Here is a 25,978-nt window from a genome sequence, read left to right as displayed (position 1 = left end):
GTTTTTAATTTAGCTATCTTAATTATGAGGCCAAAGCAGTAGAGTTTTAAACCAAGGCCTTAAAATGGCCTTGATCAATACTTAGCAGTCTAACCACACGCATGCGTGTCGTGGTTCCACTTGATATTTGAGGACTTTGACACAATATAATGTTGGTCGATAAGAGAATATATAGACCATTGAATCAGTTGTTGACGAAATGTGTGATAGAATATAGATTATTTGTGGCAAGTTGACGTCAACTTGATATCTTTGGTCTGTTTTTATTTAGTTTGTTTTAAAACATATGTAGGCTCAGTCATTCAGTCGAGAAGAGTATTTATCCGTGTGGGAACTAAATCAATTATATGAAAATCATTTACGATATGATCAGTTTCATCATAATGTGTGGCGCTGCAAGAGCAATGAAACAAGTTTTCATGCATTTACTTGCATTTTACACCTTCGGGATGTTATTTCCAAATATGACGTAAATCATAAAGGATTTTCAAAAGACACTTTATTAATTTCCCGTCCACCCTCAATGGGGTACTCAACAAAGTTTATCGACGCTTTATCTGAGGAAGGCTGCACACCGAGGTCCCATTCTTCTAGCGTTCTTTTTTGCCATTTTTGATAGTAAGGTATACCCTTTCCGTAGACCTTCTAATGACAAATTGTACCCCTGTCACACTCGAGCACCTGATATAAGTAGTGATCGCTAAACCAGGAAGTCCTCTTTTATTTTACAGCCGCATAAGATGCATCTGTACGAAATTTGCCGGTGCAGATACCTTAAATACCTAAATGATAGATTTTCCCCACTCTTTCCCAGACCCCGTAGGCTGCGAGTAGTCTCTCTTTTTTCTCTTTTAGGGGAGGGGAGTGCAATCGTGCGCGAGCGTCAAGCGCCTTCAGTCACGCGGGTGGTCGTTTGCGTGTCTCTCGCGTGTCGCTCGACGGACTAAGAAAAAAGAGAGACTGCACGTAGTCTACAGACCCCTTTATACACCTAAAGCCTGAAAAGTGTACCTCTTTTGAGCGGAGCAGGACGGTGGACAGGGTGATTATTAAATAGAGTCTAGAAAATTCATTCATTCGCTGCGAGCAATATAGCGAAAGGCTATAGCATGCATTCTGCATATCGCTGGGGAACTATAATATCATAAAATTCTGCAAATTAGCAACTAAACAAAGAGTTTACAGGGATACAAATAACTAGTCCAGCAAATATGTTTAATTGATATTTAATAACTGAAAACTACCTGTGCAAGAGACTGAATTAGGTACTGATAAAAAACGAAACTAATAACATTGAACTATAATATTAGCGAAGAGAGATTTGCTTAATCCTGTCATAATGATATTTAGAATAAAACGAAGATTCAATTCACAGGATAGAAGAAACTTCTTACTTAGTTATTACTGACTTACTTATTTAACCCATACTGTTAATGTAGCCCTCCAGGGACATGTTCTTTCTGGAGTGAGTTGCTTTGAATCCAAACTTTGCTTTGTGATAGAAGTAACACATACAACTGCTTAAAAATTGAACAAATGTTTCATATATTATGTGGTTAAATTAAATTCTTGGTTGAAACTTTCCTTTGTGTCAGACACATTATCATACTAGCGACGGGTCCTACAGTCCGAAAAAGATGAGTGTCAAAATGTACTCCAGTGAATACCTTTACCTGTCACTTATAATTCCCGGGCTTATACAACTTGGTAAGGGGCTTTAGGAGGGCTAATAAATTGGGGAGCTTTTATAAGGAGCAAACAAAAATGTTTCAAAACAAGCAACAAAGCATTGCTGATCAAAATACTTGTTGAATTTACTCGCCTTTTTTAAGCTTCAAAACCTCACAAAAAATCGAATTTATTTAATTTCACTACAAGCAAGATAGGGGCTTACATTCGAAAGGGGGGATGGGGGGTATAACCGGATGTTTTTTTTTGTTTTCAGCTCAGGGCCCGTTATCGTCTATAACTGCCTGGGAGGGCTGATGAGGGAGGAGATTATAAGTGGAAGATTACGGTATATGACTAGACTTTGTTTATATTGTTAATTGATGTCTAAAGGCCGATTTACACGGTATAACAGTTTGTTGCATGCGATGTCCTTTCCATAAGCAGATCAAACCATTAACGCCTTTCTCGTCGTTTCGTATGGTCACGTGGTCTTGAAATAAAGCCAAGCATCTTTGGCGAGAGTAAACCAACATCAGGCTGTGATTGCTTCGGTTTTTACGTTTATAGTCGGCACATTATTGATCGGATGCGACAAAGCTGTATTGTGTAAATAGACCTTGTTAATAAAACTTAAAGAGGCTACGTCACGCTAATTCTTATCTTTTTAAAAAGCTGAAACTTGCTTAAATTCCAAAAATAATGGTCTAGTTTTCTTAGCTAAGACTATATTTAGGCAGTGAAACTGTTTTCAGTGTCGTCTATTTCAACGGATGACAAGGATAGACTTTGATTAAACCGTTTTGTCAAGTTTCAATGCTATTCCTTTTCAAAAATCTCCAAAACAGTAATTATGGGTGGTGCTCCCTGAATAGTTTGATATCTTCTTCATAACGCTTCAGGAGATTTTGTGAGACTTTGACACAGAATTGACTTAAAACAGCAATATCCTCGTGGCATACCCCTGTGGATTAATTTTGGTTTCCGGGAAACTGCCCAACTACCCGTCCCGTTATCCGACATTTTTCCCCAAGTGAGACGCAAATGTAAACGCTGAGTTAGGGGAGGGGTAGGTGGGCAGTTTCTTTGAAACCTAAATTGATCCGCCCCGTAAATGCTAAAAAAGAACCTTTATGTTCTGTTGAGCTAAATAATTGCATTTGAGTACCTAATAAATAGACTGACCTCATTGGAACGGAAATAAACTTTTCAAAATTTTTTGGTTTTACCAGGGACTGCGGAACAAACGACGGCTACCCTGGGTGCCAGAGACTTTTCTAGCAAAGTTTCCGGTTTCTGTCAAGTCTTTATGGTGACCCGCGAGAAATTTTGAACTCGAACTTGTTTTTCTAACGGGAAATTTGAAATAAAGACTCTCGGAAGTGCGATTTTCGGCGTTTTGAAGTGCATTTACGACATGTTTACAGTATTTAACTTCATGAAACTCTGCTCATTGTGTTAATGAAAAAAGGCATTCCTGACCGTGATAATAATAAAAATCTTTAAAAACGTAGCCAACGTCACAATTATTCGTAGATGTTCTCAGAGCTCTTCTAAATGGAGTGTATCTACATTGAAATTTTAGGCATTTTTTAAATCCGCATCGTACACGAACGTTTTACAATCGAAGAGCTGATAACTTGCTGTATATGAAATTTACGTACAGAAACAATCAAAATGGCGGCAAAGGTATTTGGGGACTAAAGCCCCCAGCTCCGCGGTCCCTGTTTACTTGTTTACTATAACCCTCTACTTCCCTTATAAATACATAGTGAAACTGAAGACAACCAATTCAAAAAAAGTTGCCTCAGGTTTAATTTTAAGGTTTGCTTTGAGCAATATGACGTCACAGTAGCCGTCAAGTCGGAAACCGGTTGATTATTTGTGTGCCAAATTCTGTTTCATCTGGACCCACTCCCCGGATGTGACTGGAGGATACTTGTTAGACTCATCCATACATGTGATAACCGCATCGACATCGGGATTAAAGAAAAGTGCTAAGGAACGACGGTGACGGCGTTTGATCTGCTCTTCGGGTATCAGTACACGATGAACCTGCGCGAATTAGATACGATCAGTCAGTTAGTTTAAGGAAGTCCCTTGTTTATACTGGGGTGTTAGTTGGGAATCAGAGGAATTCGTGTATCAGCGTTTTGGAACAGTCGTAAGGAGCACTTCAAATCAATTAGCTAGCCGGATACACCCAAGAAATTAATATTTTGACAGAGCAAAAACGTTTAGCTGACAATTTTTTTGTTCCTTTATAATGCTAATCATGCGCATTCAGAGATAAACCGGAGCTTGGATTTTGGTGGGGAAAAGTGTTTTCACTTAATTTCCGGAGGGTACTCCCTATAATGGAAGACTCCTACTGAAAGGGGTACCTTTTTCAGGCTTCAGGTATATGAAAGGGTAGGGATATGATTTCACTAGTTGAAGTATATAAAGGGGAGGGAAATCTGTCTTTCCGTCTATAAAAAGACCTAAAAAAGTTCATACAAATAATAAAAGTTAAGAATTTATGGCGACAGGAGCCCATCAAATGATGGGTTCCTGGTGGCGATGAAAAAAATTCCTGTTTTTCTGGCTTTTTCATGTTTTAAAGACAATGCATTTACAGCAGTTAAAAGGGATGCAGAGCTCTAAACCTGGTCTTAAAAGGGGTACCATTTTTTAATGGAAGGTGCCTTTTCTGTAAAAAATTGCATGAAAACGGTATGGAGTCGGACCTCGGGGCGGAGTCTCCCCCTGTAAAACTTTTTTTAGTTTTAACCCCCGGGGGTAAATTAACCAATTTGTGAAACCATTGAAACGTAGGCTTAGTATGAGGGTTGCATTCTCCAACATACCGTTGATTTCAGTTTATCCGCCGTCCATCTTTCCATCATGTCACCAATGTTGACCACTATTGTTCCTTCTATTGGTGGAGCAGGAACAAATTTTCCTTCAACGTTGCGTATCTGAAGCAAATTAAGAAGCAATGGACTTGTTAGTGTAAGTGAATGCTTTTTCCTAGGTTATCTAGGGCCAAGTATAAATAAAAACCAATGTTTCTCGTCCGGATTTCTAGAAAAAAGAGAGCAGGCGAGCGCTTGTTGTTGTTATTTCCGACCTTTTTATTCACGGTTTTTTTAAGTGAATCTTCGGTCGGGGATTAGTTGGAGTTTTTGGTCAAATATTAATATTGAAACGTCAGATAATGATGTAACACAATAGTAACAAATAATAAAGAACTAGACGACCCCAAGAAATGAAGCAGGCCTGGAGGAAAAACATTTGTTTGTTTATTTATTATTTTTATTTGCTTGGCTTAATTAACGGTAGCTGTCTTTACCTCAAGTCCACCAACATCATCCTGGATCAGAAGCGTAATGGCGCCCCAGTCAGTATGCTCTCCACAGCGAAGCTGACCTGGTTTGACGTTACTCATATCAGTTATCGTGGGGTAGTAACTATACCTTAACATAGTTTCTCCTTGTAAAGTGCCTGCTTTTTCGAATGCATGGGCAAACGCGTTATGTTTCTGTTCAAGAAATCAAAGAATAAGTTAATGTATAGATTTACCCAAAGCTAAAAGCGAAGCTCCCGTTTAATAAACTAAACATTCATAATTTGCTTCAAAAAATAAACTTGTACTGAACCATCACAAAGAAATCCACTTGGGGTTGAGCCCGCGATCAGTTAGGAACTAGTAACTTGTCAGCGGATGACTTCAAAAGGTGGTTGATGGGTCGATACCAGAGCCCGCGATATGGTCATGTGATACTGGTTAGCGAATACCCCGTTCTGACAGCTGTCAATTGACCACAACAGATGGATGTGCAATATCAGGTTGCAGGCTCCTACGCTATCTAGAAAGTGTGACATTTTACATTGGTTGCCCTGTGGTGCGGGCGGACGGGTGGACGTTTTCCCGCCAAGATGGTGCTGGTTCTTGCGCGAGCACTTCTTAGTACTGAGAAAATCTCGTATTAGTTATTAATTCAAAACTTATAAGGCGCAAATATCTATAATATATTCAAGTGCGCCGTACTACTCGTAGTTGTCCTCGTCTTAGAATATAAAATCTCCATTTTCGATTTTAGGCCACGGTAATCGTTTGTCATGTCAACATGATTTTCTTACCAATTGAAGACCTATAGCCATGACAGATAGCACCCTGAAGCTTAGCTCTGTCATGCTCTCATAGGTACGTGTAATGTTGCTTTGGAAGTTTGGTATCTCTTCATTGGGCCATCTCTGCAACACAAGAACATTGATGGTAAAAAGAAAAAACGAAAGAAACTAGTTGTAAAAATATAATTAAAACACAAATCAGAAAACGATATTCTTGTAAACCAATCAAGACGCCCATTTAAAGGCTAGGCAAATTGTCCTTTATGCTGCTATACGCGAGACAGTTTTTATGATAAAAGAAATGCTAGCGCTGGCTCGGCTAGAAGGGTGACCCGGGAAGGTAGGTCAACCTTTTGTGAAGGTAGGCCCGGAGTCACCGTCCTACACTGGCTTACACTCACTTGGTTTGCCCAGCTGGGACAACTAGATCAAAGCGAGACAATTAACGCATGTGCGAGTTCTGTTGTCTAGGACAAGGACAAAGAGGTCAACATTTTTCTGATATCAGGAACGCTCGCTGTTAGAGGGCGACCCTGCTAGGGGTACTTTTTCTCCATATATCACCGGGTCTAAATTTTAATTCTGTGGACGAGAACGTTTGAATCAGTGGACGAAACTATGATGGTATAATTCAAATGAAACCTCTTTCAAGAATAAAAATCAACGATAAAAATTTTGAATGACGTTTCGATGACTCGCTCATCATTTTCAAATTCTAAAAAGTTAGATTGTTAAAAGTTCTTTATATATTAAGAATGCGTGTGAAGTCTCGTTGCAGGTGATTAAAAACTACAATGTGGAATGTAGTGAGTGTTAATTAGGTACTCAAAAGTTTCACTTTTATTGAGTCTGATTGAGTGTTCAGTTTGGGTTTCATTTCCTGGATAAAAAGCATTTCGTAGATCAAGCATTCAAATTTCCCACGACATTTCTTCAGTATAGTGAATTGTTCAGTGAGGTCTTTGTTCTTCTGATTGTGAGAGTCACGCAGGTGTATAAAGAACTTTTAAAAGTTTTTTAAAGAACTTTTAACAATCTAACTTTTTAGAATTTGAAAATGATGAGCGAGTCATCGAAACGTCATTCAAAATTTTTATCGTTGATTTTTATTCTTAAATGTTTATCGAAAGCGTCTGTTATTAGAACCTCTTTCAGACAAAATTTAGACGACGTCATATATCCAGATCTGGTTGTGACCCAGACTGTCAGAATGGAACTTTTTCTTAGGAAATTGTAGAATAAACGTCCTGGCTAACTAACTGACAACAGGGGTGCGTTCTCAAAATACCTGGGAGGAAATAACCCGCCTAAATTCGCCGCAAACTATCATGAATTAGGTAAGAAAAAAGGTAAAAAAGGCTCTGGCACTCAGCGCAAGTGTCAACAAGCTACCTATTAAAACTTACAAAATCTGGCTCATAAATTGAGTTCAAATCCAAGGTTTCTTTGTAACCTGGTGGTCCCTCTGAATTAAGGCTGTGAAGGAAGAGAAAGCAAAAACGGTTTGGTTTATTACTATATTATTTTTATCATTAATTTATTATTATTATCATTATTATTATTAATACTATTCAATAGACCTTTTGGCTTGGATGTTTTGTTTTCCAAATTCAGACCACGTGCCGGAAACAGTTTTCCAGGATCTGGCACTATCACATGATTTGAAATGGGAAAACAAATCCAAACAAGCTGTAAAGGTCTATCACTTGGGAAGAATATTTTGTAGCCAATCAACGTGACTATAAAAAGCCACTTCCGGGTTGAACCAAATGCCTGTTTTAAAGAGAGGCTCGTGGGTTTTGAAAGAACCAAATAAAAGACCAGCTTCCTGTCGGCTTGTTAGTTCGAATGGTAGAGCGCTGCACCGGTATCGCAGAGGTCAAGCTGAGTTCAAATCCCGTTCAAGCCTGCATCATTTCAGACTAAATCTTTACGCAACTGCAAAAGTTGTGTCTATAACTGAGATGATCTTCTTTCATTTAATGCTCCCCCATTTTGGCTAGGCAACTTTGAAAGGATGGCCGTTTTTTTCTGTTTCTCAAGGGCTTATACACTGCTATCTTTACTGCACATGCATGTCACAATTCTGGCCGATTGTTTGCACCATATAAGTACAAATTATGGGAATGGGCACGCATTACCTTTCCGCTTCAAAAGAATTCCAACCATCTCTGCAGAATTTGTATTCCCTTTTGTATTTCGTTTTTACTTTATCACTCAGGGCGAAGAACTTATCCATCTCCACAAAAATAGAGTCGATCTGCAGAGTTAAACAAGGAAATTAACTTCAAGGGTGAACAAAAAAATAATTGTTCCTCCATTCATGTTGTCTGCTCAGCAATTCAAGTTCTAGCGAAGTTTCAAGTGAACTGCCCAATCGAAGGCCATAATAACATGAATACAAGAGATGGTTTACCAAGACTTTGGTATATTTTATAGGTGGAATTCTACTTGAGAAGTGACCGGCTGAGGGGAACCAACGACACAAAATACTGTCGAACCTCCAGCTCTCTGAAGCGGCCACTTTTTCATGCTTTTTTAGGTCATCGATTGACTGGACGAGTACGTAACATACATTTTCCACACTGAACGACAACGACGGCTTGCAGTAGCCTGCAAACGCAGCCATATTTTCGGTCGTCGCTCAGGGTGAAAAGGAGCGACGACTGTGAATACGTATGCGTTCGTAGGTAACGGCAATAGTAACGTATTAAATCGAACCTCAACTGCTAGAAAAAGCTTTTCACCAGAGCTATTGAAAAGCTCACCTACCATCTTCAGTCAACAAATCGACAATTAGCCTAGCGTAGCAGGCCCTTTTTTTTCGCCACAACTCTTATAGACCCACAGCAATGACGTCAAAATGTTCAAAACTGAAGAGATTGGTTCCACTGCAATTTTTTTTAACATCTTGACGTCTTTTTTATGGTTTGTAATGTAGACCATGCAAAATAAGTGTTTTTCTTCAAGATGGAGGCTCGATTACTTCCCGCACTGTCCGCGAAAGTGAAGACCCAAGACGAAGCTGAAAAAGTTGCTGCTTTTAACCCTTTAACCCAGGTTTTGAACTTGAATAAAAAATATTTACAACAGCAACAACAAAGACAAAACAAACATTCGAACAAAAACGCACCATTTCCTGGGGAATCCCATGGTTTTTAAGATACACAAATCCAACCGTGCTAAAGGCGTTGTAGAGTTCGTCAGCCAAGTCTTTGACAGCATTGCTATTTTCTGCCCAAGGCTGATTCTTGTTTTGTAAACCCATGGCGCTAAAATCTACAACAGGAATAGCCATCTTGGTCCAGTAAAGCTTCGAAACTTAAGTGCTTTCCAGATTTTTGAAGAAATCTGAAAAAAGGAGAAGGAGATCATTTGAGACTTCGACCGAGTTGACGCAAGTCCGGTCAAATGTTTGAAAGAACGCATTTTTTACCTGTGCCACCCGTTTATCCTGGCTCCTAGCTTTGACAGATTAAGTAGCATAATTAGCTACTAGCACTGCTCGTATATTATCTTTTTGATTCAAATTTAGGTCCTCAAAAACTATGCAACAAAGGGGAAAAAGGAAACACGTTTATCCTATTTACAATTCCATGGCTATCACTGTCTTGCAAACTCTAGTTTTCAGCGATAGATGAATGTATGAGAGATAAAGCACTGAAACAACAAAACTGTCTGACAACTATATTATTGAAACTCAAACAATAATCGACACTCCATCTCGGGTAACCGAGCTAGTTAAGTGCGTGCATTGAGGCCTGTGGAAGGACTCCTGGGTCACTCAGGGCCCTCGTATGTGACAATAAGCGGGCAAAAAAAAAAAAGATTTTATTACTTAAATGTGCTCGTAACACTGATCTCAGCCCAAAAAGTTGGTTGTATAGTCAATATTAAATAACAATTTTGTGCTGCAAAACTAGCCTTAAGGCCAAATTATGCAAGCAGCGGTTTTTCGGAAAAATGAAAATTATGCTTGTAAAGACGGATGCCAAAGTTATGCTAGCACAATCTAACATCAAAACCTTCCCGTTACAATTAGAATTTAGAATTTACTGAACTTCATAAGTCACAAATTACAAGTTCTGTTACAGATTCACTGCAGATTGCAGTACTCTTTACACGATACAAATTAAATTTGTGAAATCATGGGATTTGTCGGGATATTCTAAAAAAAAAAAAAACATCCAAAAGGCCTACTTGCTAGACAAACTAGCATTTTGGGGCAAAGAGTCTCAAAGAGTTTTCCTCTGATGACTCCATACAAATTACAAATCCTTCTAAATTGGCCTTGGTTCTCAACGTTATTGGGGGAAAGGCCGCCTTTTTTCTCCGAGGCGAGGCCCCTTAGTACATAATTTGAAAAAAAGATAACCGCCCGTAACGTAACCTGCGGAGCTGGCGATTTTAATGGTGTGACTTTCGTTCATGTTTGGTTCGTATTTATGTGGCTGCGCGCGAGGTTAAACGAGAAAACGATGGCGGAGAGGGCGAGGGAGACGGAGAGAAAAATTGCCTTAAATGCCTTCACTGGCTTCTCTCCTCCTCCCCGATCGCGAGATATCGCGCGATGCGGAAGAAAAGGCCACTCTCACTCCCGTTCCCTATCGCGTGCGGCTCTGGCGTGACTTCTCACAACTACCCCAAATGGGGAGCTTGCTCGCGGGCTACCCGTTAACTCTTACGGGAAAAAACAAAACAAGGTCTTCAATTTTCAATGAATCTTGGCAGTGTTTTTGTTTTCTACAACTCCCCTCCCCCAAGATGAAACGAAGAACCCCTTCAGAGTCACTTGGAAAAGGCTGGAAAAGTTATCACGATCTGAAATGCATATGTGTAAGGAACAACAAGAACTTCAATTATCAACACATTTTGCCATTGTTGTTTCTACACGTGGTCGCGAGCTTTTGAGACTTTAAACAATAATGACATGGATTTTAATACAAGTAGAATCACCTCTGTTTACATTAATGAGAAATAGTGTTTTAGGTCAAGAAATCTATCTCGTTCGCATTATAAGTATGTTTAATTTCTATCTGATCACACTCTGTAGGTTTTCTTGCTGAACAAACTCGAGGCAAAGAGGCTAATTTTTAGCGATATATATTTACGTGGCTGCTGTGTTACATCAACGGTGGTACAGGTGTATTATGCATACTGCAGTTAGAGCTTACTTAACATAATGATGTAATATATATTATAAATCTGTACAATTTAGTTTTCAATTTTTATTCCAAAGGTTTTCCAGTGGGGTATTACTTTTTCGCGAGCGTCTGACTTTTCTAAACTTATTGTACTTCATGAAACAAACAAACAAACAAACAAATAAAATAAAAAATACCCCCTCCTTTTTCCTTTCATATGTTCCCACTATGCTAACTTTATGGACTCTATTTTCATTAAATTTCCTTTTATAATTGATTCCGGTTTTCCTTTATTCGCTTTAACATGTATTTTTTCAAACTCCGGTCGCGTGCTTTCCCCGCTTGGATAAATTCTCCAAGCATCTAGACCGCCTGGAGTTTTCGCAGGTACTGTTCCGGCAAAAATCGAGGGAAAATGAAGGAATCCGTTTTTCCTCTTCTTGTAAAGCAGAAGTTAAGTTCTAAAATGAATCGCATTCTGTTACCATTTAGTTACGTAATTAGCCAACCGTTTAAAGACTGCGAATCAGATTCGCCTTCGAGTTTTTGCGTCCTAGAAGATAGGTCAGAGTACACGGAATTTTAAATAAAGGGAACGTATTCAGTAGCGAGACTAGTGCGGGATAAAAATGAACTATTTTCTAAAAATAATGTTCACAGCTAAATAAAGAAGGTCAAAATCGAAACACAAAGAATTCACAGACGCACATACCTCAGGTTCCTGTTAACAACTCGGCGATAATTAATTAGAAGGATCTGTCAGTATCTAGCTTCTGTTGCTTTTAAATAATACATTACATTTTCATAATATTTGCTTTAAGCTGCCAGTACGGCAGGACTGGACTGGACTGGACTATAGATCGAGAGGAAAACAAGTTAACGTGTACAAGCAGGGGCGTAGTTAGCCCATAGATCGGTAGGCGCGGGCCTACAAATTTTTGGTTCATCACTCTCGCTTGTAATAAATTATGCGTTGTTGGGGTGAGCTAAAAAGCTTTAGAACTCAAAGTGTTGGTGAGGTCAGTGATTTCCTGTCCAATTCTCGTTTTACGGTAATCCCAATTTTCAAACAAATTAAAGTTGGATTAATGAGATGGCTTGAATCTTTTCTCCTGCCATAAAACAGACATCTCCGGTCTGATCAGGCGTGAAAAGGGGCAAAAGGGGCGTCTTTTTTAATGAGACTTGCCAGTGCAGTTATGGGCGAGGATATACATTATGTATTTATTAATAACCTTTTTTCCGCACAAACACCTCAAGCCACCTTTCCCAGCTTTTTCTTTGGTTTTGTTTTCTCTAACTTGCAACATCGGGCGATTTGTTTCAATGAGTTTTTGTGCTCGTATGCATATATCTCGTGTGTATGCCGATTTAAATTCAAAGAGTCCATTTGTAGACATTAGTAAGAAAATTTGCTCATGAATTATACCCGTCTATGTTCGCTACGTAGACATCAGTATATTTATTAGTTTTGATACGGTAGTTTTATCGCGCTCGACATTTATCGTGCCACAACGGTATGGGCAGCATCAGTTAGTGAGACAACTGAAACATACTGATTCATTGATGAAACGTTAAGTTTTTTGGTCTTTGAGATTTTTCTTTCCTTATTTTAGGGTGTTCCAAGGAGTTCCTGCCTCTTGGATCAGTGGGTGTTTCTGGGGTATTCGGGCTTCTGGGGTGTTCCGGCTGTGTTCCAGGGTGTTCCGTTCCGTTTACTGTTCCGGATTTTACAGACACCTCTTTGCGGGTTTGCAAAGTTGTTGTTTGGCTTATAATAACCTGTTGACTCCCGTTACGGTCTTAAACTTCCTAAAATAATATTTCTTTTAATCTAAGTATGTCATTAAAAAGTAAGCCTTCAATATGAATAATTTTTAAGCCTTTTTTAAACTGTTCTATTGTTAACAACACTCATTTATTAAAATCCTGACTTTACAATCCCATAATCTTGTATTTGATAACTTGGTTATTCCAAGCAATTCACAAAAAGCCCATTTTGGGGTTTACAAGCCGTTGGCGTCGCGTCGTTGGTTTGTTATATAAACAAATCAAGAAGCAACGCGAACGACTTTCTAAACGCCAAACGCCATGCAAGAGAAAAACCTCTGCTCATAGCCGTGAGGTTAGGTCGGGCATGAACTAAAACTTTTGAATCATGGAGAATTCTCTTTTTAGCCATAGATAGTGGAGGAGACTGGTTAGGAAAGCCGGCAAACATCAAAGTTGAAAACAATGGTGCTGTAGGTTATGTTGTAAGCTCCCCGACCGTGCACAATCCATTGTTTTTTGTTCACAAATTATGACTGAATAAATTAACGCAATGTTTCTATTGGTCAGTAACTTCAAAATGATAGAAATGCCATTGAACGTTGTGCACGGACAGGTCCAAAAAAGCTAACAAAAACTTATAACAAAGGGTTTCCGAACCATTTCACTTTAATTGACTATGTTTTAGCGAAGTAGCAAACACTCATTTGCCTTTCATGATCAGCTAGGAAACTAAGATTAAATTATCGGCAGCCTTACATTTATAATTCGTTGCACTGATTTATTTTTTATTTACTTGAATGTGAAGAACTCTACTGATGTCAAACAAAATCTGATATAAAAACTCCTTTTTTCAGTGTGTACTGCTTACTGTAAAAACCCAACTAACCTGCGCCTGTCACGCAGGCTACAGTCGCTAGGGGTAAAAAGAAATCGCACCAGGGAAGTTGATGTGTTTTCAGTTTGAACGCCAGATGCCTGGAGACATGAATTTCCCGTATTCGCGATGCTCGTTAACGCCCTTTAACATCGCCCCACTGACAACCTCGTCCCCAAGGCGCTTTTTCCTAGGGAAAAGCGCCCTTGGGACGAGGCTACCCCACCGACAATCTAATGAGAGGAGAAGCGGGAAGAAGCTGCGATCGTCAAATAAAATGCAAATATTTTGATCCAATATTGTTGACTGTGTTTTGGTTCCGGCTTAGCTCCTTTGTTTAACCAGGTCAGATTTCGTGACACGTGAAAATTGGTTTTTACCCACGTGATACGTGAAATTTGTCAAAATTTGTAAGTGAAACGAGACTATGAATCCCCTTTGCTACCCTCAAAAAGTTGTTTAACTACACAGTTTATTGAACAAGGTCTAGTAGTATTTCTACAATTACACAATCCTATTGTCTGTGCTCAGACTTATAACTGTATATAGATGTGTTCTTTAGCTAAACGTAGCATATGTTTTGAGCTGATCCAGTTTCACTCTCAATTATTTTTCCCCAAGAAAAGTAGCAGTTCACAATGCAACGGTGGAAATAAATGCAGAGGCCCACAAAACGCGTTAAGGTTAATTCGTTCTTGCCGGATTCTCTGATGTTGAAACATGTAGAAATGCTTGAACCAGCGTAAATTTTTAAAACCAAACCAATGCAAACATGGCAATACAGCAAGGGGTTGGTTAGAGGCCAATAATTTGGCAAATGAAATTAGCTTTTCTCAGGGCCAGAGCTACACGGCTCCTAAACCTTTTAATTAAATTTACATTCAGTAGTCTACCTAGTTAATGATAAACTAAAAATACTGTAGAGCATGATACATAGGTAAAAAAATAATGCGATAAAGTGCCGTTAATAAAGGCTTTCTGAATCCAGGGGTGATAACTAAAACAATGATGTTACTTAACAGCTGAGACCTTCCAGAATTACATGTCTTTAACGTCTAGCAAGTAATCAAAAAAACACACACACAGGGGACCCCTACAGCGTATCTACCGGTACTTGAAAGCCAAGATGATTTCCGTGTTAATCACCATGGTCATCGACATTCCTCAAAAGTAATGATAGCAACATTTCAGGTTAAAACACCGTAGTTTTCAATTGCATTTTTGTCCTTAGTATTGTCAGGCCGTTTTTTTAAGTGAGGAAACTTTCAAAGTTTTTATTTTAAGTGACGCGACACGAGGAAACATCTCTTTTTCAAAATCGTAGTGTTCCGTGCGTTTTTGCTTTTTGTTCCTTTAATTGCTTCAGAAACAACCTAGGAACGCACAATTAAACGCAGAATAGAAACAAAGGTCGGCAAATTTCGGAACAATCTGGTCTGTTAGCAGCAAATTGGATCAGCACACAGTTCCTTTTCATTTTAGTCAAAAGGAACTACTGGTTCCTCTTTTATCCTTTCAGGAACAAAAGGTCCTCTTTCAACAGTTCCGATTTCCCTTCATGTTCCTTTCGAAGTGATTGGAGAACAAATGTTCCCAATCTAATTTCTCGCTCTACACAGTAAGGAACAAATTGTTCTTATTCACTGGCATATCCACTGCTGTTCGGAACGCCTTGTTCCCTTTCGGTTCAAATTGTTCCTGTTCGTGTCCAACAAGAACGGAATTGTTCCTAATCGAGGAGATGGTTTGTTCCTCAAGATGAGTGTTATATTCCGCGTATAAATGGGAACAGGTTCGGAATTTGTGACAAAGGAGGTAGCGTTCCATTTTCCGCATTTTGTAGAAAGGAATAGGGAACAATAGCTACTATTTATCGTAGGCTATCTGAAACTACTGTCCATCTCCTCTGCTACACAAATTTATCAAAACATATATCCTTCAACGATCAAGTTAAGTACGAGACTTGCCCGCAACATGTTTAACCTTGTTCGGGCTTGCCTGCGCAAGTTCAGGCTTGTGTCTTTGTTCCTTTTGATTAATTGTGTACCAAATACGGACAAGAAAACAATGGGGCAAGGGGCAAGATATGACCAAGTGTGGGCAGAAATTGGGTAACAAATATCTCATTGGCGAATAGGATGATCTCTTGGGGACCCTTTTGCTAGTATAAGTGCGTGCATACTTTAGAAAGATATCGATTTCAAGCCAATGCTTAAGATGAACAAACGAGGCAAGGATGTCAGCTGGTCAAAGTTAGCAAATGCATCGCCTAAACCAAAGAGACTTCACTTGGAAGAGGATGACTGTTATGGTCTTTTAATTGCCCAGTACAAATTTGTAAAAAACCTCGATGGATTCACTACGAAAAGAGGCTGTAGAAAACACGTAAAGATCAAACACAGTTGGTACTATTACTTCGACCAGTAACCAGACAGTGTGCAAATAGATACCCTTAATGTCGATGAAACCGACAAGTGTGAAGCCAGTGATCAGAAGATTATACCGCTTAAAAGCAGGGTAATTGCCTCTTTTGATACTACGAACAAAATTGTCAAGAACTTTTTTTCGTGGCCCACTGGCAGTGGTTGGGGCTGTAAAAGTGATCGACAAGCACAACAGATCGTGAGCAAGTGATAAAAGTTTCTCAAATTTTGTTGCGAAGACGAAGAGGAGCTCACATTTGACATTGTGGACTTAAGTTTATGTTCAACGAATTTCCTTTTCAAGTTTGTTGATACGATGCAGGATGATTGGAACCTGGGACACGCAAGACGCATAGGCTAATTGGACGCCATTGCAGAATTGGTGGATTATCAAAAAGTGAATGGAGCATCGGAATCACTGTTGAGGGGACTGGCTTCAACAGAAATTTACTTGAAAAAGGTGCGCAAAACCGTTTCCAAAATGATGCGGTTGCAGTGGACCAGTGAACTCGACATCGATGCCTTAGAAGCCAAGGGACACTGGGCCACTCTTGCAGAACTGTTGGAAGTCGTGGGACGCTACCTGCCGCGCCACGAGAGCGTGATGAAATCATGTAAGGAGAAACCGGGTGTTGTTTTGCCCATAGATTTATTTTTTGCTACCAAATTTTTGGCCGTCTATTTATTTATCAAGGTCAAGGGCTCGCGCCCCATGACATATCAGTATTTAAAGGTGGAAATGGTGAACAAAGCCAAGACTAACGGTGGTTTTATAAACCAGAAAATGTTCAAAACGGCTGGCAAATATGGCTTCGATTCTCTTTACCTGACTGAGACGAGCATGCAAGTGTTGGATGGCTACATCAACCACATTCGCCCCCCGCAGACCGACCTACGACTTTGTATTGGTGACAAGAAATGGAGGGTAGCACAACAAGCTGGGAGAGCTGATGAGTAAACTGGTCTTCGATGCAACCGGCAAATACGTTCACCCGACTCGTTATCGACAGTTTGTGGAGACCGCGAGTTCCAGGCAGCTGAGCAGCATCGCGCAGAGCACAATCTCCGAGGACCGGAAACATAGCTCTGTTGTTGCAAGGGTTCCCTATCAGAAGCAGCGATCGCGCGAGGTGGCGAGCAAAGCACATGAATATTTGGAACGATTGCATGGGGAAAAGGGATCAGAGCTAGAAATCACTGAGACGTGCGCTCGAGGCTTAGTTCAGGCAATTTTGCGTCTTCTGAAGATCAAAGTGGTATCAAAACTGATACTTTCTCAAATGATGAGGGAGAAGCGATCGCAGAAACACCACTCTCAGGTGTCCCGACACAAAAGCGGGAGAATGCATTTGTAGTGACAGATTTCCCAGCAAGAAAAAAGAGTCTGATGTTTACCCCCGAAGAAGACAGTATCTAAAAGCAGGCATTGGACGACACGGCTACGGTCAATACAAAGCTTTTCTCAGAGATTCCGAATTTCATTTTCAAGAGGGAAGGACAGCCAACTCAATGCTGAGCCTTGCAGCGTGAAGATTTGTATCATTTTCTAAGTTATCCTAGAACTTTACATTGTGAGCGATACAGAATTTTGCGAGCGGCGCCGGAACACTGAACTCTAGTTAGTTCATCTAACTCGAAACTTTAGTGCAACCTTAATATTAGGCAAGACATAGGAGAGGCATGCTTTCAAACATCAATTATCGTCACACAGATAAGTCACAGGACTATTAACTTTATTCCTTGATTTCTGAATACCATTGATTGATTTGAATGATTTTCTGAATTTTTACTGTTAGCTGGGAGAAAAAAAGGGAGTTATTCTTCCTTTCTTGGGCATCGGAGTACTTGTTGGGGGCTGACTTCGGCGTTTCTGATAGGTGCTTTTCGGAGCGGATGAGGTGGGTGCTGTAGAGGGCGTTATGAATAGCTGATCGTCGTCGTCTTCGATCTCACGGGGATAGGGAAGGGGGCACCAGATGCTGCTGCTTGAGTCGGGGAGACCCACTGCATTTCTACGGCTTTCTTTCTCCGCTGCAAAAGTATTAACTTTGCCAGGCCCGGAACTTCTTCCTTTTGAAACTTTATATTCAGAGCCTCAGCGGTCACTTCCATAATGTACAAGAGGGCACGCTTCGTATCTTCGTCTGTCGCTGCGTCTTCTTTGGACTGGTGGTCTCACTGCAATCCACTAAGTAATTGCTGGCCAGTACTTTTCTTGAACTTCATCGTTCTGTTCGTCCTCTTGTTTACGTTCTTCGTTGTTCTATTTTTCCCCTTACTTCGTCTCTCTAGGGCGGCGAAAGAGGAGAAAAAAATGCCACTCCTTTCATTTTCTTAATCTTTTCATCACATTCATCTCGCTTTTGGCAAATGTTTAACCACAGATCGTCACAAGATATTCCTTCACGTCTGTTGTACGATAAGAGCGAACAAGTTCCTTGGACTGCTGACAAGACCTTGGTTAGCAGGGCGCTTTTGATTCCCTAAAATGTATGCAAGGAAAAGAAAAAAATCAGTATAGTTTGAGCTACATTGACAAAGTAAACTTGTAGGAAAAATGTCTTCAGGTTTTGCATTTGCATTTGCATTTTACAGGTTCAAAACGCCTTAGCAATAGAGTTGTTTACTACGAACTTAATTAACTCGTTCTCTAAAAGAACTAAGAGCATCCTGTCTTCCTTAACGAATCTTGAAGTTACGACGAAGAAATATCAAGTCTAGTACATACCTTATTATCGAGTTGCCGTGCTGGTGCTGTGGCCATGACTGTCACAGAGAGAAATGAGAACGAAGTAGCTTTTCTGCGTACTTTTGTAGCTTGGTAGCCAGATTTTTGTAGTTCTTCTGTGCGGTCTTTTGAGTTTAATAAATTCCAGCAAAAAAGCTGCTACGGTGCAAGAATTGCACGAAAAAGGTACAATAATTACGTAATCGATAGCTCTTATCACATTTCGTTTTCATGAAGTTTTGTTGACAATAAACAAATAGTGGATAATGAGGCATTCACGTTAGCAAAGAGTGTAATTTTTAAACAAAGTTTGAAAACTTGTAATTACGTAATCGATCGCTGTAATCACATTCCTTTCATGAGGTTCTGTTGACAATTCACAAATAGTGGGTAATGAGGTATTCACGTTAGAACCAAAGTGTAATTTTTAAACGAAGTCTGAATACGTATTAGGCGAACAAGCAATCTCAGAATCAGCGAAAACCTTAGGCACACTTTTGGCAGGATTACTATTTTCTGCAGCACATAGATATACCCGATGTATCCGTCATATCCATCACACTGTTTATATTCTTCAATTTAGGAGTTTCCAAATAATGCAATAAAAACGCATTATAACTGAAATGAATGGGATGTCACATAAGACAACAGAAGCCTTTCTTGTCACTGAACTGTAAGAGGTCTTCCCCGTATTATCCGATGTATCCGTCACTCGAAATAAAATATGTGGATTTTCAATGAGATCTCCGAGTCTAAAAGAACTCTAGAATAATGGTGATAGCGGATACAACGGGGACACAACTTACAGCACATCAGATCTGCTTCAAGGAATATATGAAAAATCTAAAGTGTAATGGGGATAGCGGACACAACGGGAACAGAACTTACAGTATAAGACATACTACTACTACTACTACTACTACTACTACTACGACTAATAATAATAATATATATTATTATCATTATTATTATTATTATTATTATTAGTAGTAGTAGTAGTAGTAGTAGTAGTAGTAGTAGTAGTATATGTTATACTGTAAGTTGTGTTCCCGTTGTGTCCACTATCCCCATTATACTTTAGATATTTTATGTGTACCTTAAAGCAGATCTGATGTACTGTAAGTTCTGTCCCCATTGTGTCCGCTATCCCTATTAATTGCGAAAACAATCTTCCATCTGAGTTCTTACGTATTGCAGCTTCTCAGTTGGTAAGTGAGAATCTGGCAAGATTAGTTGCTTCATAGACTGCAATCAACGAGGAGCTGGGTAGCTCGCTTGAGTTGTTCATAAATAAGCTAATCTTTTTTTATAGAATGATTTTAAATACAAAAAGAATTCACAACTCCTTTTGAAGAAATTTCCCCGCAAGAGCTAAACAAATTCCTTCAAAAGTTTTAATTGTCGGCAAGAAAAAGCGACGGCCGCGGCCGCCCGGTCATTACGCGCCAAAATTGTAATCGTTGGCAACAGTATTTGAGTTAAAAATTATCATTTTTGTGCTCAATTATCTCACTGTTTTAGTATATACTAAAACAATTATTCACCTCAGTGTCGGTGGCTAGTCGTGGATATTTACCTAACTGCTTCGCAGTTCGGTAAACACCACGGCTAGCCACCTCCACTTCGGTGAATAATTGTATATATAATGCTACACCGCATTGGGCAGTCATAACTGAACGTCGTAAAATGAAAGCATATACAACACATTTCACGTTTTTAAAGCTTTCTCAGGCAAGTTAAGGCATGGGTTGAAAGGCTAAAAAAAAAAACCCGAAGAGAATGCAAAGATCCTTTTTAATGACGCACAAGGATGCAAGTAGACGGTTCCAGAAAGGTATAATAAGACATATCTCACTAAAATAGTTTTAAAAAATTCATTCGAAGCATCACGTGACATTCCTTGGACCACGACGTCACAAAACCTGTTTTCTCAAATGGGGCAGGGTTGTTAAAATTTAGCCTAAAGATATTTGTCATCAAATTGTCAACGAAACTGTCTGGATTGTCATTTAACCTTGCAAGGTGGATTAAAGCATTTTTATTAAGAGTTGTCAAAGTCTTTTATAAGTCACGTGACCTGTTTTTTCTTTATTTCCTAATCCTTGCTCCACTTAGGCATACATGCAGCGCTATTTCATATTAGTAAAATCCAACTAGTGGTCTATTATCAATGCTGCGTTCTGACTGGTTGAGCTACTACTAGGCTATATGTTATGGCCCACTTGTAGCGAAGAGCGCCGGCTTTGAAAACCACAACAATGGCGGCTGAAACGCGGTTTACGAGCTAAAGTTGTTTTGTCTCGATATTTTTGACCAACTAGTTGGATTTTACTAAAACAATTATTTCTCTCGCCATCATGGCCTCTGAGTCAATAGCCCTTTCAGCCTTCAGCCTCAAGGGCTATTGAATCAGAGCCCATTCGGGCTCGAGGAATAATTGTTAAATATCCAGGCCATGGGAAAAACACTGTTGCCTAAGAATATTTGTTGCTCTTTCATTTCCCTTCCCCTGTTTTATTTCAACACTTTGAATGTTAACGAGCATTTGCAGGTCACGTGACTAATATTTCAACAATGAGTCACATGTTGTTAAGGCCACCGAGCTAAAACTGTTTGCCAAGTTTCGTGACGACTTATCAAAACAATCCATTTCAAATGCCACTTCGCCAAATTATGCAAATTATGAGGTGACCCACGCCTTTAAAACATGTCTGAGTTAAAGAAAAAGTAATGGATGACTGCAACCAGGCTTATGCTGCGACTCACAGCTTGAATCAGCTTTGTTTGCTTAAACAAAGAAAGACTATTTTGAGCCGCAAAGACCTAAAATTAGCACTAAGTGAGAATCACTCACTTTATTGCTAAGATAATCTGACAATAGTAGATTTTTTTTCAGCAAGCAGCTTCGAAGACCTCAATCAAGAGGTAGAGGTTCTTTTTATGGCGCAATTTAGGCTACATTTATTATGTATACCACGGGGGGGGGGGGGGGGGTCAGAGGAAATTGAGGGGGATCTTAAAAAGTTTTGGAAGAACAAGTAAGGGGAATGAAAAAAATTTCTGAAGGTAAGAAGTGGGTTGCCAATTTTTTTAGTTGCTGCTTGAAAGGACCTTTAATGTTATTGTTTAGCCATTACACAGTGGCACTCAACGTCAATTTTCGGAAAATATCTGTTCGGAAGGCGATTAGAGATCTAGAATTTTCGGAACATTTGTTGTAAAATTTCTTCCTTTCCCACCTCTTCTAGGATTTTCGAACATCTACAACATGGTTACCCATTTTACCCATTTTTTAACGGATTTTTACGCTAAAAAGGTCACCTAGAACTTTCAGAAGCCTTTTTTCTGGCTGAAATTTTCGAAAAGGTAAGTTTTGATTCCGATAATTTTGGATCACTAGACTTTCAGCTAGGAAATCCGAACAGATGAAAAATTTTTAGGGGATAAAAATATGCCTATATATCTACCATTTAAATACTAAACTACGTTTAACAATGCTATGTTTAAGTGGTTTTGAACGTAACTATATTCTCGTTGGGTGCCCTGTTGTTTAGCTATTACACAAATGAATTTCTTTATTATTTTCAAGTTCAATGAAATAAATGCAGCCTTAAGATTTCCGTACAACTTCCTACATTTATTATGCGTATTATACTACTACATGAGAAATTTCTGCAATTTGATTGGCTTAGAGCAGTGGTATTTCAGCTTAATTTGAAATACCTACATGTGAAAATTACAAAACCTTTGTGGGTTGTAGTATAAACAAATAATAGCATGATTTGTACGTGATATTTGGCATAAATACCTCTCGTGATATTTCAAAATTGTCTCAAATTTCAGTCGCCTAACGGCTGGTGAAATTACGTATAACAATTTTGAAATATCACTCGTGGTATTTATGCCAAATATCACTACAAATCATGCTATTACCTACACTAATTCCACACTTCTTCACAGTCACAAATAATAAGAACATAGAATGAACAAAGAATGGCTATTTTAAACAAACCGATCTAGATTATTCTGCTGCACGGAAAGGACACTGATGACCGTAAATCAGTCAACGAGTTTCGAAAGAGTGAAAATCACGTACTCTTACTAAGGCTCGAGCGTCAAACAATATCACGCCTGATATCAGTGAGTAAAGCGGGAAAATGGCACGACTGAAACAGATACGTCAGATACGTACGCCGTAAGTTTTGTCCAATAATGCTAAATGATTTCTTTGTGAATATTCTCAAAGAGTTACGTTGAAGTAATGGGTTAACTCCAGCGGCCAAATTTCGACCATAAGAAGCTAATGAAGATTATAATTTTGTAGCCCAGTATGTCCAGTATATATTTCCTAAATAACTGTCTAGGAGACTCAAAAGTTGATCGACAAACTGTGTAGCTTAGACCGGCTTTCGCTCCCTATAGCAGTAATGCCTTTTATATATTAGAATAAAGCTCAAAATCATTTTAAAAACGTTCATTGCGAATTCTATGAACAATTTTCATGTCAGAAACGCATGTTGCTCATACAAAGCCTTTGAGTAGAATTCACTCTGAAACCCCTGAGTTTTCGCAGGCATTGTGCCAGCAAAATTCGGGGAAAATGATCAGAAGGGATCCACTTTTCCTCTTCTTGTAAAGCAAAAGTTTAGTATTAAAATATATCACATTTTGTTAACATTTATATACGTAATTTTCTAATCAACCAACCATTTAAAGACTACGAATTCGCCTTAGAGTTTTTGCGTCTTAGCAGATAGGTCAGGGTAGACGGAATTTTAAATTGCGTACAAGTGAACTCATTCTGTAGAAACCGTTGCAGTCAAGAAGACTTTTGCAGTGACTGATCAAAGGACGTGAAATAGAGTTTAGTTACGATATTTCGACTGGCAAATACCAGTCTTCCTCAGGTTCACTGAGATATCACGATTTGATTTACAGAAGTATATATGAAGTAAAATAATGACCGGTAATAATTACATAATATGACGTGGTATGGTGTGGCTATTCTGTGAGAAACATTAGCTACATGTATTTTCTAAAAATAATGGTCACAACTAACTAAATGACATCAGAAACGTAAGGAATACACCATCGCCTCTGCCTCAAATCGAAGCGGAGTCTTATTCGCTACAAATTTCAGCCATGTGACGTCTCTAACTCTTAAAATTAGCCAAACCGTCATCTTAGCTATGACTGAAGCGGAGTGGAAGCTTTAGTGTCTAGGAGACCCGAAAAGACATAAGTAAGGACGTCTAAAACAGTGGCACATACCTCAGGCTCCTGGTGTTTTAACGCCTCGGCGAGGAGGAGAAGAATCTGTCGTGAGATAGCTTTAGTAGCTTCTTAATACCGGTAACACATGGCATATAATAATGTAAATGCTGGACTGGACCGGACTATAGATTGGTCTGGAAAACATCACATTCACGGACACCCTGAGGCACTTTGGACAAAAATAAAGAACCTAAAAGCCTTATTTAGCCACGATAAAGAGCTTTATGCTTCAAAAAAAGGTCATATCAAATGCTCTTACATCACAAGGAAATCATGCCGACCAGAAATTCAAAAACCACAGAAAATCCGGCGATAAGCGTGTCATGACCTGTCAGTGTGAAACAAGCGGCTAAAATCACATTTGCTCAGTCAAAACATAGAACCGTCCAGAGCATAATCTACCCGTCAGGGAAAAAAACGTACTGGACGAGCAGCATTTTGGCATGAGGCACTGATGAGTTAAAAGAGGTGTAGATTTTAGCAATGCGAGCAATTGTCCTGATGCCAGCATAGAAATCGCTTTGACTTTCTGATTACGTAATACACGTGACATTTCCTGCCGCTCTAATTCCAAAAGACTTGCTTCGACAGCAGTTAAAATTCAAATTTACGTCTGCCATTTCTGAATTCAGAATAATTCTTTCCCGCAGTTGCTGGTTGCGTGCAAACGAAAACGGAATAAACAATATAGAATACAGTTGTCTACTTCCCCTAAGCCGCACCAATCAAGGAATGCGTTTACCAGCGTACGGGCTTTCCCAAAAGAACAATGATATCGGGCAGGCGTATTTTTTTCTCCCCTCCCCCTGGCCCTATCCTTCTTTTGCGCGAACCGTCCAGAGCATAATCTACCCATCAGAGAAAAAATCGTATTGGAACAAGCAGCATTTTGGCATGAAGTAAGAGAGGTGTAGGTTTTAGCAATGCGAGCAAATCTTGTCCTGATGCCATTGTAGAAATCGCTTTGACTTTCTGATTACGTAATACACGCGACATTCCCTGCCGCTCTAATTCCAAGACTTGCTTCGACAGCAGAGTTAAAATTCGAATTTACGTCCGCCATTTCTGAATTCAGATTAATTCTTTCCCGTAGTTGCTGGTTGCGTGCAAACGAAAACGGAATAAACAATATAGACTTACAGTTGATTGACAGGTATCAATCTGCCTCCCCTAAGCCGCACCAATCAGAGGCTTCGTTTGCCAGCGTACGGAGTTTCCGAAAAGAACAATGATATCGGGCAGGCGTATTTTTTTCTCCCCCCCCCCCCCTCCCCGCTTTCCTTCTTTCGCTCTAGAACCTACCCTAAGGGTTACTATTTTTACTCTCCCTTATACTACTACATAACAAATTTCTGCAATTTGATTGGCTTAGAGCAGTGGTATTTCAGCTTAATTTGAAATACCTACATGTGAAAATTACAAACCTTTTGCGGGTAGTAGTATAAACAAATAATAGCATGATGTGTACGTGATATTTGGCATAAATACCTCTCGTGATATTTTAAAATTGTCTCAAATTTCACTCGCCTAACGGCTCGTAAAATTACGTATAACAATTTTGAAATATCACTACTAATCATGCTATTACCTATACTAATCTATCCTCCGTCATAAAATCAAAGATGGCGGTTACAACAATAAGAACATAAAGAAGCAGCTTTCCTCCGCCCAAAATACCACTGTATTAAAGTCTTTTGTAAGTCATGTGACCTGTTTTTCTTTATTTCGTAATCCTTGCTCCACCAAGATGCAGGACTGTTTCATAATATCCAGGCCATGGGAAAAACACTGGTGCCTAAGAATATTTGCTGCTCTTTCGTTTCCTTTCCCCCGTTTTAATTTCAACACTTTGAACCTTAACGACCATTTGCAGGTCGCGTGACTAATATTTCAACAATGAAAATGTCTCATATTGTTTAAGGCCACCGAGCTAAAACTGTTTGCCAAGTTTCATGACGACTGATCAAAACAATCCGTT

At 39.3% G+C, this 25,978-nt stretch overlaps 1 protein-coding gene and 1 pseudogene across 3 annotated transcripts; one reads left to right on the top strand and one right to left on the bottom strand.

Annotated features, from left to right (window-relative positions):
• Positions 1-647: 647 nt before the first annotated feature.
• LOC140944298 (uncharacterized) lies at positions 648-24,064 on the bottom strand. Of its 3 annotated transcripts, none has more exons than XM_073393454.1 (8): positions 23,998-24,064; positions 8,918-9,135; positions 7,926-8,044; positions 7,191-7,260; positions 5,794-5,907; positions 5,003-5,191; positions 4,518-4,628; positions 648-3,723 (listed from the first exon to the last, which is right to left on the bottom strand). In XM_073393454.1, exons 2-8 carry the CDS (start codon positions 9,080-9,082, stop codon positions 3,547-3,549), a joined length of 945 nt encoding a protein of 314 aa, XP_073249555.1. In that variant the 5' UTR covers positions 9,083-9,135; positions 23,998-24,064; the 3' UTR covers positions 648-3,546. The 3 variants fall into 3 exon arrangements, with proteins under 3 accessions (XP_073249555.1, XP_073249556.1, XP_073249557.1); XM_073393455.1 differs by lacking the exon at positions 23,998-24,064 and adding an exon at positions 13,588-13,756; XM_073393456.1 differs by lacking the exon at positions 23,998-24,064 and adding an exon at positions 11,641-11,889.
• LOC140943469 (uncharacterized) lies at positions 15,793-17,528 on the top strand (annotated as a pseudogene).
• Positions 24,065-25,978: the final 1,914 nt, after the last annotated feature.

The sequence above is a fragment of the Porites lutea genome, chromosome 7, assembly GCF_958299795.1.
Source record: "Porites lutea chromosome 7, jaPorLute2.1, whole genome shotgun sequence".
NCBI classification, from domain to species: domain Eukaryota; kingdom Metazoa; phylum Cnidaria; class Anthozoa; order Scleractinia; family Poritidae; genus Porites; species Porites lutea.
Note: the sequence above shows the minus strand (reverse complement) of the source record. Positions and strands in the feature narration are given on the sequence as shown.